The following is a 15,636-nucleotide window of genomic DNA, read 5'->3' on the forward strand; positions in this document are numbered from 1 at the left end:
AAGAGGGATGGCAGGATGGTTTCTGCCTCAGGATTTCTCTACCCTTGATAACATTTTCCACCTTCAGGAAAAGATTTCACTTGAAAAGATCTATTGTCTAGCAACTATAAAAGTGAAGTCATCCTCAAATGAATTTTTTAAAACTAAAAATATCATTTCTCTCCACACTTAAGCTGTATGTTTCCCAGCACAATGGGACACTAATTTTCAATGTACCCTGAGTATTTTCTTGGAAGACATGAAAGACAGAAGTCACATTTGTTGATATTAATATTCTCAAACCATTTTAAACTCCTCTGTGTGTGTGTTTCACCAATATTTCAGGTGATAATATGATGACATTTTAAGTATTTCTAGGGAAAATCAATTCTTTTCCGTGGCTAAGTGATATTTAAATTATTAAAAGAACATGAGAGTATGTGTCATCATGAGAGATTATCTGAATCAGGTGCCTAAAAGGATTCAAATGCTTGACCTAACAAGCACACACTTCCAGGAAGCCAAGATAAGCAGCCAACCTTTCTGCTGTCCCTGAACCCAAGAGAAACCACTGCTTAAAGCAGTGTGGAAAGAAAGTCATATAAGAGTCTAGATCTGTTGGGAATGCTATCTCCCTTGGAAGGAAACATTTTGCATCATTCGTTTACTGTGGAGAGTACTCCAGGAATATTTCAGAGGCATGGGCTTTACCTTTTAGTAGCAAACATAGACGACTCAAAAAAAAATGGAAATAAAATTGCAGCAGAAGAAAATATACATAGACAAAATGGGGGAAAGAGGTGTATCCCTGATCGCCCTGCTTGTGGCGCCAACTGTCTTGCTGTATCCCACTGTGCACACTGTTCGTTGAACCGAGGGTAGGCAAGGCTGGAAAGAGACTCAAGGAGCCGTAGGAACTTTATTCTCTCCGGGTAGGCACAGCAGCCGTAACATAGCCGCTCTCTTTTCTGGCTCAGCGGACGTACTGCAGTTCTCTCCTCTCGGGACTGACCCAATGGACACAGTCGCGAGGCAGCAGTAACTCCTCCTACTTTATGGGTGAAGCTCACATATATGCATACCGCACACAACTCGTGACCAGCTGAGAACCTAATGACGTGCATATGCAGTACTATAAATGATTTCAGCTGTTATGCAGTCATTATTTATAAAATGTGGGGCAAGAGAGCCTGGACAGCCATCTTGGCCAATTTGCTCTCTCCCCACACTCCACCCCTTCAGGGTCTCTCGCTCACATTCTATGCGTCGTCCATCTGTGATATTCCTTTGGCGAGTAACACTGACCCTTGGATTTACATCTTGCAACAGCAGTAGCTACAACAGCAGTTTCATCCCCAATGCATAGCAAAACCCAGCACCAGGTATCACTTGGGACTCCTGTTGCAGTCCTTGCCCTGATGGTCCTGGAAGAGCTGGCCACCACATGTGGAGTGCCTCTGTCTTTTATGGCCAAGTCCAGTGCACCATCTGTCCTTGTGGGATTCTAGGAAAGCCTCCACAGGGGCAGCTCCACTCCTGTGGAATTTTTATTAAGGACACACAAACCCCCCACAGGCACCAGGCCCACCCTGCAAGGAAGGGATCTTTTGTGGTGTTCCCAGTCCACCCACATGATTACACTTTTCTAAATCTGAGGACACGGCCTTTACAGTACACTCCCCATAAATTAGCCCACATTTGCATCTGCATAACCCAGTTGGGACTTCTAGCTCGGGCCCCCTGTGGGCTCTTTGCACTTTCAAAATGGCATCCTGCATGCCGTCTCTCTACTTCTCTCAGGGAAGTGAAGTGAAGTCGCTCAGTTGTGTCCGACTCTTTGCAACCCCATGGACTGTAGCCTGCCAGGCTCCTCCGTCCTTGGGATTTTCCAGGCAAGAACACTGGAGTGTGGTTGCCATTTCCTTCTCCCGGGCTTCTCTTGGTAAGGACGTGCAAAGCCTCTCAGGTGCCGGGCCCACCCCTGTGTCCCAAAGTTGCAAAAGCCATGCTTCCAAGTGTTCCTGTGCGTTTGCTGAAACTGCTAACCCAAGTTGGCCAACTCCACCTGAGTATATGTCATGAACTCAGTCACACTGGGGCCCCTTGACCATGCCCCTCCGCCTTGGCCTTAGGCTGCTCATGCTTCACTTTCTGCAGCACAGCGGGCCTTGCTGTCAAGCGGGGACCCACAGGCTCATAACGTTCATCATCACTGTCACTTACCACCTCGCTGTCAGAGATGCTGGGCTCTTCAGGGCCACGGGGTTCTTGCTCTAACACCAGTATACGCTGCTCCAGTTCTTCCAAGTGTCTCTGCACACTGCACACCAGCATGGCATCACAGAGAGCACTATCAATATTCGCCTTCAGTGCAGTCAGGAAAACCCACCCCACAGTGCCAGGCAGTTAGTGCTGCCTTTTTCGGCAAATGGGAACTCACCACCTGTAATGCCTTTCAATACTACCCAGTGAACCATCCACCACTTCCCAGTCTTCCAGCTGGAGCCCATGTCAAGAGAACAGAGGCCACACAGTACCATATGCTATCTGGTGGCCACTGGCTTCCTCCATCGAGTGGAGCCTCAGACTCCCCTACCCGCTGGATATCCTGCCAACTATGCCAATTGTATTGCTGATCATCCTGTTTGTAGGGCCAATTGTCTTGCTGTATCTCACTGTGTACACTGTTCTTTGAACCCAGGGAAGCAAGCCGTGAGCTAAGAGGCTGGAGGGAGACTTGAGGGGCCACAGGAACTGCAGGCACATTTATTCTCTGCTGGCTGGCACAGCCTTTCTCTTGGCTGGTTCAGCAGCCATAGCAGTATTCTCTCCTGGCTGATGCAGCAGCCATACAATTCTCTCCTCTCGTGACTGATCCAACAGACACAGCCATGACATCATAGTAAAACCCCCAGTTTATGGGTGGAGCTCACATATATGTGTGCTGCACACAACCTGTGACCACGTGAGTACCTCATGACATGCACGTGCAGCACTATAAATGATCTCTGCTGTTACATACTCATTGTTTACAAAACATGGGCCGAGAGAGCCTGAACACTCCATCCTGGCCAATTTGCTCTCTGCCCGCAAGAGGTAAGTAAAAGAGATGAGCGGTGAAGAAAAGGACTAACACTGAAATTATTTACCAGGGGAGAAAAGACAGACTGTCCTTGAATTTAAAAGAAAGTTCTGATTCTCAGATATTTACTGTTTCTGATGTTCAAGTTGCTTTCATGTGTGAAAATGAAATCATTTATATCATTCAATGTCTATTTTAGGCTCTTTTAAAAATAACCTACATGGAAATATATGCAGCCTTTGCTTTAAAGCATTTATTTCTGTCATCTTGGTAGTATTTAGATCCAAGCCTTTATTCATTCTGCATAACCTACTTTGGTGCTTATTTGTTCCTTGTATTATGTTTTCATGCAATTAATATTAACAAAACATGTGTTTCCCTTTTGGCACTGCTGAGAATACAAATAAATAATGTCTTAGAGGAATTTACAATCCAGCTGAGGAGCCCACATGCCATAGCTTTGTAAAAGGGTTTCTAATGATAGGGCTGTTATAAATCCCAAATTCGTAGCACAAGTGATAACCAGCAAGTTAGTGGAATGAAGGGAGAAAGAGATAGTCTCAGTTATCTGATGCTATGTAACAAAATCACTTTGGAATTTAGTAGCTTAAAACCACAAGCTTTATTTATTTATTTATTTTTTAAAAGTTCTCTTTATTTTGGCTGTACCGTGCAATAAGTGGGATCTTTTTTTTGAATTAACATTTTTTACTGAAGGATAATTGCTTTACAGAATTTTGCTGTTTTCTGTCAAACCTTAACACGAATCAGCCACAGGTATACATACATCTCCTCCCTTTTGAAACTCCCTCCCATCTCCCTCCCCATCCCACCCCTCTAGGTTGATACAGTAGCATGGAAACTTACCTTACATTACTATATGTAAAATAGATTTGCTGTATGGCTCAGGAAACTCAAACAGGGGCACAAGCTTTATTTATTTATTTTCTTTTTTTTATTAAATTAATTAATTTTTTAATTGAAGGCTAATTACTTTACAATATTGTAGTGGTTTTTGCCATACATTGACATGGAAGCAACCTAGACGTCCATTGGCAGATGAATGGATAAGAAAACTGTGGTACATATACATAATGGAATATTACTCAGCTGTTAAAAAGAATGCACTTGAATCAGTTCTAATGAGGTGGATGAAACTGGAGCCTATCATACAGAGTGAAGTAAGTTGGAAAGAAAAACACCAATACAGTATATTAACACATATATATGGAATTTAGAAATATGGTAACGATGACCCCATATGCGAGACAGCAAAAGAGACACAGATGTAAAGAACAGACTTTTGGACTCTGTGGGAGAAGGCAAGGGTGGGATGATTTAAGAGAATAGCGTTGAAACATGTATATTATCATAAGTGAAATAGATCACCAGTCCAGGTTTGATGCATGAGGCAGGGTGCTCAGGGCCGGAGCACTGAGATGACCCTGAGGGATGGGGTAGGGAGGGAGGTGGGAGGGGGGTTCAGAGTGGGGAACACGTGTACACCCATGGCTTTATTTTTATGTTCACATCAGCAGTACAGGATGAGCTTACCTGAGGCTCTTTTCCTGATCTTTCCTGTGGATGTGTCCACAGACATCTGGAGCCTTAGCTGGGCTGCACTGTCTAGGTGGCCTCACTCCCATGGCTGGTGGTTGGTGCTGGTTGTTGGGGGCCCAAATGTCTCCAGGAGGACAGCCTTGGCTTCTTCATATAATGACAGTGTTCAAGCAGGACACAAGTGGAGGCTAGAAATGGCCCCTTCGGAGGCCAAGGCTTGAAATTTTCACACTGCCAGTTTCACTGCTTTCTACTGAGCAGAGCAAGTCACCAGGCCAGCTCATTTTCAACAGTTGGAAAAAATGAACTCCATTTCTTAATGGGAAGAAATGGAGAAGAATTTGTGCCCATTTTTAATCTATCCTATCTCTAAATCTGATTTTTTTTTATGAGCTCAATGTTTAGTCTATTGAATAAGTTGGTCCTGATTTCTCAATGATGTGTCAAATCAAAAATACCCCAGCTAAAAAGATGAGCCCTTGGCTTGTGCTTGGTTACTGGCAGCTCCCTCTACCTTGTCAACTAAGCCAGAATACCCAAAGTTAGTTTCAGGCTTTCCCCCTCTTCACTCTCAGTCACTAGGCTCTTATTTTTCTCACCAGGCTTATTTTAGAAATTTGTTTCCTATATTTCTATGCTATATTCTAGTGCATTTCTTGATCAAGCCTAGCTTGAAGTGGTCTGACTGTTTCTTTTGTTTCCAGCCTAATGTACCTCACACCAATCCTTTATACTTTCATGGCTATCCTTCCAAAACAAAGCTTTGCTTCTGTCACTCTTGTTCTTGAAAACTCTTCAATGACACTCCATTGCTTTAGAATGTAATTACGCTCCTCTGCATAAATGACAGTTTGGCCCAAATGCTTTACCACCTCATCATTTACACTCTTTCCAGCCTGTCTTTCTGGTGTCTCTCATAGTTTAAGCATTACATATCTCCTTCTGTAATATGTGCTTCCCAATTTCAAATCTGCTTTACTCCAGAGTTGCCTTTGTTTAGAATAAATTCTATCTTCTCCCACGTCTGGCTACCTAACTCATTCACATTCTTCTAGGATGAGCACTGAAAACTCACTGTCTGTAAAAAATTGTTCTAACTGCTTCAGGCAGAGTTATGTTTCAATTCTCTACTCTGATCGGGGTTTGACCTAACTGCTAATAAATAACGCAAACTGAAGTCGTTTCTCTGTTTGTCATTTTTTAGGGTATGAGATTTTTGAAGGCTGAGAAGTTGATTTATTTCTATGTTCCCAGTGTTTATTGGAGAATATGATCGATAAATTAAGAGGATTCAGTAAATGCTAACTTGGAGTGTGATGACAGACATAGAAAACAGATCTGTGGTTGCCAAGCAGGAAGCAGGGTAGGGGAGAGATGGATTGGGAGTTTGGAGATAGTGGATGCAAACTGTTACATAAAGAATGGATAATGACAAAGTTCTACTGTGTAGCACAGGAAAATATATTCAATATCTTGGAATAAACCATAATAGAAATTTATTTTTTTAGAAACTATATATGTGTAAAAATATTTTAAATGTTTCTTAAGGAATTTTCTTCAAATATCAACATAAGATTTTGAAAACAAATCTTCCTTTTCTATGTAAGGCATGAAATATGTTTCTAGAAAAGTATGTGCTTTTTTGTTATTTAATTTTACATCAATTGAATTCATATTATTGTTAATAATGACTAAGATTATTGGGCACTTAACACAAATTAACTCATTTATATGCAATGGACTATTTTAATATTTAAATAAAATTAATTAGCATTGCTATAATCTTTTTAAGTGTAACTATTTTGTGTTCAATTTTTCATGGATACTTCTTTTTACACCGTCAACTTCTTTTCAAATCTAAATTATAAACAATACATTACCTTATTTAACCTATACATTCCTGAACATTCAAGCTTCTGTCTAAAACGCATTTAATGATTTTTAAAAGAAACTACATATATTGGCCTTTTACTAAAATCACTTCACCGTAAGTAGAGATTCCATATTCTTAAATTTAGTCTATGTTGATACAGTTTCCTCATATGAGTTATTTAAATCATTGACGTAGACCTAATTTAAGAAGAGTGATACGCTTCCATATTAGAGTGATCAATAATGCATCATTAATATAACAAATACCTAGTTTTCAGTAATGGTTCCAATTTTGTCAGACTTGCTTCTGTATAATTTCAGAAAAACACATGAACCTATATTGATGAAAGTGACATCATATAACCTGTACCTATTTTTTCTCTTTCATTTGTAAGGCAGATGGACAGCCCAGAACTATAGCCAGTTCTGGGGAATGACATTAGAGGAAGGTTTCAAATACCGCCTTGGCACCTTACCACCCAGCCCCCTGCTTCTGAGCATGAACGAAGTGACCGTAAGTATTTGCTCAGTTTGATTCATGTATATGTGTGTTTGTATAAGTGTGTTCATAGGTGCATTTAAACCAATTTTTAAAATTAACTTTTATTGGGGTATAGTTGCCTTATAATATTGTGTTAGTTTCTACTGTACAGCAAAGTGAATCAGCTATAATTATACATATGCTCAGGCATTCAGAGGTGTCTGACTTTTTGTGACCCTTTGGACTGTAGCCCACCAGGCTCCACTGTCCATGAGAGTTTTCAGGTGAGAATATTGGAGTGGGTTGCCATTTCCTCTTCCAGGGAAACTTCCTGACCCAGAGCTCAAATCCACATCTCCTGTGCCTCCTGGGTGGCAGATGAATTCTTTACCACTGAGACAGAGGGGAAGCCCACATTTACATATATCCCCTCTTTTTCGGATTTCCTTCCCATTTAGGTCACACAGAGCATTGAGTGGAGTTCACTCTGCTACACAGCAGGTTCTCATCAGTTACCTATCTACACGCAGTATCAGTAGTGTATATGTCAGTCTCCATCTCTCAATTCCTCCCATTCAACCCCGTTTCCCTTCTTGGTGCCCATACATTTGCTCTCTATGTCTCTGTCTCTATTTCTGCTTTGCAAATAAAATCATTTAAAATAACTGAAATAGTGAGTTTTGAGCAGATGAGTGTGCTTTGATGATTAATGAAGTTTATCTTAAAAAATCCTCACATTTTTCATTTAAAGAACACCTTCAAACTTTGCCTGACAAGCTGGCAAACTCATGAAATTGCCACATTTCCTAACACCTTCATGCTCTGTACTACTGAATTAGTTTTCCCTTTCGTTCCTGAGAGGTGTTATCTTCTGATCATAGGCGTCTTGGATAAAGAGACTTCTCCTTCTCTAGTTATCACAAATCTCTAACTTAGAGCTGCAGCTTCACTACCCCACGTGCGGACCTCTCAGTTGAGATGTTGATTATATTCAACGCCTGTTACAAATGCCCAGGGCATTTGTACTTCTTTTTTTAAGATTCCACATATAAGTGATATCATAGGATATTTTTCTTTCTCTGTCTTACTTCAAAAACAAACTTATGGTTACCAAAAGGGAAAGGTGGAAAGGAGGGATAAATTAGGAGTTTGGAATTAGCATATACACATTGTGTGCGTGCCTGTATGGTCTGATTCTTTGCCACCCGTGTCTCTTGCATCTAGTAGTATCAGGCTGATTCTTTACCACTGAGCTCCCTGGGAAGCTCTTGTATATAAAATAGATAATGGGGCTTTCCTGGTGGCTCAGATAGTAAAGAATCTGTCTGCAATGCAGGAGATTCAGGTTCAATACCTGGATCAGGAAGATACCCTGAAGAAGGGAATGATAATCCACTCCAGTATTCTTGCCTGGAGCATTTCATGGACAGAAGAGCCTGGAGGGCTACAGTCCATGAGGTCTCAAAGAGTCATATATGACTGAGTGACTAACACAACACACTCTGTATATCTCAGGGAACTCTACTCAATATTCTGTAATAAACTTCATGGAAAAAGGATCTGAAAAAGGATAAATATTTGCATATAGACAAACCGAATCACTTTGCTGTACACCTAAAACAAACACAACATTGAAAATCAATTATGCTCCAATATAAAATAAAAATTAAATTTGAAAAAGCCCAAAGAACAAATGTGCAGGCTGCTAAAGAACTGGCATTTCACTCTGGAATGAAGATGTCAGTTCCTGGCTGTCTGGAAGCTCTCAGCATTTGAGAGCAAGCAGTGCTGCTGTTTGCTGTTGGATGAGTTGTAAATCCACAAGTTTCTCATTAAATGTTTAATGTGCTTTGCTTTCGAAAGATGTAATCCCCTGAGTTATTATTCCAATTCACATTCCAGTAGCAGACTCTGCTAAATTATAACTAGTATGTGAAAAGATCATAATAGCTGCCATGGATTGAGTAGTTGTGTGCCAAGCACTCTTATTAGCACTTTCATACATTATCTCATCTAATTCTTGGCTTGATGTAGTGGGTACTGTAATTATCTGTGTTTTAAAGACAAGAACACTGAGAAAGAGAGAGGCTAAGGCACACTGAAGTAGAGAGAAGCCACCTAGAACTACTTACATGGCAGAGCCAGAACTATACTATTGTAATTTTTTTATTCTAGTAGAATTGGTTTACAATGTGTTAGCTTCTGCTGTACGACAACGTGAATCAGCTATATGTGTACATTTATTCTCTCCCTCTTGAGCCTCCCTCCCCTTCCCATCTCACCCCTCTAGGTCATCACAGCACTGGGCAGAGTTCACTGTGTGTACAAGAGGCAGTTTTTCCACTATCTGTTTTATACGTGTTAGTGATTTTAGGTCAATGCTAGTCTCTCAGCTCATCTCAGCCACTCCCCACTCGACTGTGTTCAAAATTGCTTCCTCTATGTATTTATCTTTATTGTTGCTCTGCAGATAGGTTCGGCTGTGGCATCTTTCTAGATTCCATAATATATATATTAATATGCGATATTTTCCTCTTCCTGATTTACTTCACTCTGTATGACAAACTCTAGTTTCATCCACAACACTACGAATGATCCAATTTTGTTCCTTTTTATATCTGAGTAATACTCCACTGTATATATACATGTACCATATCTTCTTTATCCATTTATCTGTTGATAGACATCTAAGTTGTTCCATATCATGGGCAGAGCCAGGACTTTAAAAGATCTGTCCCCCAAATGGTACTGAGTGTTCCTGTAGAATCAGTTAACTTTGACCCATTCAGGTTCAAAATAGCAAAATGGCTTTTAATCTTGGAACCAGATATCTTTCTGAAATGATCAGCTTAGATATATTTCTAAGCAGCAAATATGATTCATTGACTACACCTACTTCTGCTTCATTGATGGCACTAAAGCCTTTGACTGTGTGGATCACAACAAACTGTGAAAAATTCTTAAAGAGATGGGAATACCAGGTCACCTTGCCTGCCTCCTGAGAAACCTGTATGCAGGTCAAGAAGCAACAGTTAGTACCAGACATGGAACAATGGACTGGTTCAATATTGGGAAGGGAGTACCTCAAGGCTGTGTATTGTCACCCTGTTTATTTAACTTATATGCTGAGTCAGTTCAGTTCAGTTCAGTTCAGTTCAGTCACTCAGTCGTGTCTGACTCTTTGCGACCCCATGAATCGCAGCATGCCAGGCCTCCCTGTCCATCACCAACTCCTGGAGTTCACTCACACTCATGTCCATCAAGTCAGTGATGCCATCCAGCCATCTCATCCTCTGTCGTCCCCTTCTCCTCCTGCCCCCAATCCCTCCCAGCATCAGAGTCTTTTCCAATGAGTCAACTCTTCACATGAGGTGGCCAAAGTACTGGAGTTTCAGCTTTAGCGTCATTCCTTCCAAAGAAATCCCAGGGTTGATCTCCTTCAGAATGGACTAGTTGGATCTCCTTGCAGTCCAAGGGACTCTCAAAAGTCTTCTCCAACACATGATGCCAAATGCTGGGCTGGATGAAGCACAAACTGGAATCAAGATTTCCCAGAGAAACATCAATAACCTCAGATATGCAGATGACTCCATCCTTATGGCAGAAAATGAAGAAGGACTAAGGAGCCTCTTGATGAAGGTGAAAGAGAAGAGTGAAAAAGCTGTCTTAAAATTCAACATTCAGGAACCTAATATCATGGCATCTGGTCCCATCACTTTATGGCAAATAGATGGGAAAAAATGGAAACAGTGACAGACTTAATTTTCTTAGGCTCCAAAATCACTGCGGATGGTGACTACAGGCATGAAATTACAAGATGCTTGCTCCTTGGAAGAAAAGCTATGGCAAACCTAGACAGTGTGCTGAAAAGCAGAGATATTATTTTACCTACAAGGGTCCCTTTAGTTAAAGCTATGGTTTTTCCAATTCACATGTATGCATGTGAGAGTTGGGCCATAAAGAAGGCTGAAAACCAAAGAATTGATGTTTTTTAACTGTGGCATTGGAGAAGACTATTGAGAGTCCCTTAGACTTCAAGGAGATAAAGCCAGTCAATCCTAAAGGAAATCAATCCTGAATATTCTTTGGAAGGACTGATGTTGAAACTCCAATACTTTGGTCACTGATGAGAAGAGTCAACTCATTAGAAAAGATCCTGATGCTGGGAAAGATTGAAGGCAGGAGGAGAAGGGGATGGCAGAGGACAAGATGTTGGGTGGCATCACTGATTCAATGAATATGAGTTTGAGCAAGTTCCAGGAGATGGTGATGGACAGGGATGCTTGGCATGCTGCAGTCCATGGGGTAGCAAAGAGTCAGACACATCTGAGTGACTGAACAGCTACAGTAGATATATTTTTGGATTTTTTTCTACAATCAGTAAATTATAACATCTTTAGAGGTTATCATAACTTTGAGTGACTTAATTATATGATGAGTTGGAAAAGAGGTACTTTTTCCTGGTTTTTTCTTTTTCATTTTTGTCCTTATCTGGATAAAAAGAGACAGAATTGTTTGGGAAAATAAGAAATTCATCCCCTCAATAAGGACTATTTTTCCCTTGCTTCTAGTGAGGGCCCACTAAGCCAAATACTCATTTAGGTGTCAATATACATTTTCTCTGAATTCTTTCTAACATATCTTATGAAGCTCTATTTTCTTGCAACTTAGAGTATTTTATATTCTAGGGGAAATGAGGTACCTTTTTTTCCCAGGTTGCCACAGTTTATAGCATAGAAAAAGGAAATCTAATTCTAAATCACTTATTGGCTCCTGGGGATTTGTTTGCATAAAAGTCACTAAAGTGATATTTAAATGAAAAACGGTTAGTGATTTGGGAGAATTTAAATTACCTAGCACTATGAATAAATGTAATAAAGTTGCCAAATAGTTCCAGGAAGGCAATAAGGAAAATATGGCTGATCTGTAAGAGTTCTGTTGATGCAAAGCAAGGAAATAGCTTCTCATTTCTAAGGTACAGTAGCTTGAGGGCTGAAGTCTCTTCAGAAAATTTCTGATTGTTGAAATTGTCCTGGTATCTGGTCGAATACTAGAAAATCAGAAACATAACATGTACTTCAGTGAATAACATGAGATCAAATGAACTGAGTTAAACTGGTTGCTACAGGAAGAGCTTTAAAAATCGGTTAATGCTTAGCCTGGTGACTACATATAATACAAAATACCCCCAATTATCAAATGGACTCTGAATACAGTAGAAATGAATTATTTTGTGTGTGTTTGCTTCTGGATAACTCCCCCCCCCCACACACACACATTTTTTTAAATACAATTTTAAACATAGGATGGTGTGTTACATACTAACTGTACTAACTGGATAGGCAGTTACCAAGTGTTGGGATGGTTTTTCTGAGAACTCTGCATCACCAGCCCAAGACATGTCCTTTTCCTTGAGCACATTACCTGAATGAGAACTGAGATTTATCATATTCTTTATCTTGAGTGGGAAAGGTGAACTGTGAGTCATCCCTGGTTCCTGGGAAAGCTCTTATCTTCTCTAGCTGGCTTCCTGGCTTCATGGCTTGACTGAAGCCATTATTTCCATAATATGTCTTCTGAGCTAAGTTAGAGGCTTATCAACAGGTCTTCTACAGAGAGTTCCATGATCATATAAATATGAAAAAAAAAACTGGCTAATCTATATGAATTCAGTTCAGTTCAGTCACTCAGTCATGTCCGACTCTTTGCGACCTCATGAATTGCAGCACACCAGGCCTCCCTGTCCATCACCAACTCCCAGAGTTTACCCAAATTCATGCCCATTGAGTCAGTAATGCCATCCAGCTATTTCATCCTCTGTTGTCCCCTTCTCCTCCTGCCCCCAAATCCCTCCCAGCATCAGAGTTTTTTCCAGTGAGTCAACTCTTTGCATGAGGAGGCTGAAGTATTGGAGTTTCAACTTCAGCATCAGTCCTTCCAATGAACACCCAGGACTGATCTCCTTTAGGATGGCCTGGTTGGATCTCCTTGCAGTCCAAGGGACTCTCACGAGTCTTCTCCAACACCACAGATCAAAAGCATCAATTCTTCAGCACTCAGCTTACTTTATAGTCCAACTCTCACATCCATACATGACCACTGGAAAATGACCATACATGACCATACATGACCATAGCTTTGACTAGACAGACCTTTGTTGGCAAAGTAATGTCTCTGCTTTTGAATATGCTGTCTAGGTTGGCCATAACTTTCCTTCCAAGGAGTAAGTGTCTTTTAATTTCATGGCTGCATCACCATCTGCAGCGATTTTGGAGACCCCCAAAGTATGAATTAAGTCAACCCAAATGAAGTTTTGTAGACTGTGATGTGTAACAATGAGGAATAGAATATATTGATCATGGGAGGTTAGAAAGAGTCTAGCTTAAAGATTTTGGTAGCTCTTCCTGGATGACAGTCCTAAGTGTCAGCAGACAAAAGGAAACAGAAACTGATTGTTTTCCCTGGTACAAGCAGACTGACTGCAGGAAGTGAGGGAGGGGAAGGGAAGAGGGCAAGAGGTCCTGCCTCGACCGTGCAGATCCTTGTTTTGTAGAAAGACTCACTTCTATCCACTTTCGATTTATGTCTAGTGTCAAGTCAAATGACATCGGCTGATCAGCCTTTGCCTAAACTTTTCTTAAAGGTGCTCTCTTGAGATTGTTCAAAATAATGTCTTGATTGGACAACCCTGTTCCCAATTGTTTTCCTCTAAATTAGATTAACTGACAATTTTCTCTCAGCCCATTGGGACTTTGTGTGCTGTCTCGATAAATTCACAGTGGGACTGATGGGGAGCTGGTCTTTGGAAGACCATAGCTCCCTGAAAATTTAAATTCTACCACTTTAGACTTTTTTCTCTTTATGGTAGAAAAACAGGTTGGAAACTATTTAAAACACAGTTAAAACAGGTTAGAAAACACAGAAATTTATTTCAATATTTCTCAACATATGTGTCATTAGCCATCAATCCTGCAAGGTTTGGAATAAAGATGTCGTATCTGTGGTCAAGTATATTTGTGAAATGGTGTATCTTTCTTCCAAAGACTCACGCTATTCATTAATATACTGAAGCGAATTCTGCCTTCACTGACATTTTTTTTTTACGCCATGTTTCCTAAATCATGACATCATAGAACCTTTTCTCCTTTGCTTATAATGATGGTTAATATTCCACAGGATTTATATGCCACAGAACACACTTAGGAGATGCTGACATATTGAAAGAAAAGTGCTGGAGGGAGCAGAAATACATTCAGGGATAAAACAAAGGTTTCTTAGTGTCTCAGAAAGAATTCTTATGATTGTAGGCAAAACTGGCATGCAACTGTCCACTGTTAGTGACGGACAGGGAAGCATGGCATGCTTCTGTCCATGGGGTCGCTGAACTGAAAACTGAGGTCCTTTGAAGCCAACAGAAACAACACAGTTGAGGTCTGTTGATAGGGACATGGAGGCAGTGCATTTAGTCACATGGCTGTCTTTCATATGCCCTGATGGACATGAGCTCTGCATGCTGTGTGTTTGGATCTTATTTAGTCTGGCTTAAATGTTTATAGCAGAGGTACCCAGCTCAGAGGCCTGTGAGAAGTCCATGAAATGATGAATAATAAGTACTTACCACACAGTTATAATAGATTAAGCATAATCTATTATGCTCAATAATAGTTGAGCATAACAGAAATGTTATTATATAATATATAAATTTATTCTTTCTTCCTTGCATTAACCTTGGGAGAATAGCAGATTTCTGAAACAGGTAAATTCTGTAAGAGCTAAATAATGAAAGTCTTCATTATTTACAGCATTTTATTTCATAAATAGAGTGTTCTGGATTTATTGGCCCTGATGGACTTTATGTATTTCTGGTGAACCTGAAAATTTACTCTGCTCCTAAATCAAATCAAATCAAATCATGTCAAGTCTAATCTAATCAAATGAACAGCTCTGTACCTGATTGTTTTTCAGGCATCAAGTTGAAGTGCATTGAATTTGAGAGAGAACTTTAAGAGGCTTCCCTGAGTTATACTCTATTATAAATATTGCAAATATTTTGAATAAAAGATACTGTTTTCAAACAGAGATGGGGAAAGTCAGAGTTCATTTTTCTACTTGGCTTAGTCAAAAAATATAATTTTAATAGCTTTGTTATTCATTCCCTGGAAGAACAATGAAGTTAACTAAGTTATCACAAGTAAGACTCACCTCTTAGGTGGAGCTATTTGGAAACTATTAAAACACTAATAAAGCTGGTATAACATTTACAGGAGTAGCTTTGGCCACCTCATGCGAAAAGTTGACTCATTGGAAGAGACTCTGATGCTGGGAGGGATTGGGGGCAAGAGGAGAAGGGGACGACAGAGGATGAGATGGCTGGATGGTATCACCAACTTGATGGATGTGAGTCTGAGTGAACTCTGGGAGTTGGTGATGGACAGGGAGGCCTGGCGTGCTGTGATTCATGCGGTCGCAAAGAGTTGGACACGACTGAGCAACTGAACTGAACTGAATTGGAGTTCATATGCCAAAACTCAGACCCGATGCAGCCAAATAAATAAGCAATAATAAACATTTAAAGCCTGTAACTTTACTACATTATATGGTATCAGGTTGATGTATATAAACATGTTCTAAATTTGGGGGATAACCTCATTGCTTACTAGTA

The 15,636-nt window shown here is 40.3% G+C and overlaps 1 protein-coding gene across 1 annotated transcript in view; it reads left to right on the forward strand.

Moving 5' to 3' along the window:
* Positions 1-15,636, forward strand: part of TINAG (tubulointerstitial nephritis antigen) — a 109,689-nt gene that overhangs the window by 14,474 nt on the left and 79,579 nt on the right. Inside the window, exon 4 of the mRNA XM_052649082.1 lies at positions 6,893-7,007. Coding sequence (XP_052505042.1) covers positions 6,893-7,007 — 115 coding nt within the window. The remainder of the gene's footprint in view (positions 1-6,892; positions 7,008-15,636) is intronic.

This window comes from Budorcas taxicolor, chromosome 11 (assembly GCF_023091745.1).
Source record: "Budorcas taxicolor isolate Tak-1 chromosome 11, Takin1.1, whole genome shotgun sequence".
NCBI lineage: Eukaryota > Metazoa > Chordata > Mammalia > Artiodactyla > Bovidae > Budorcas > Budorcas taxicolor.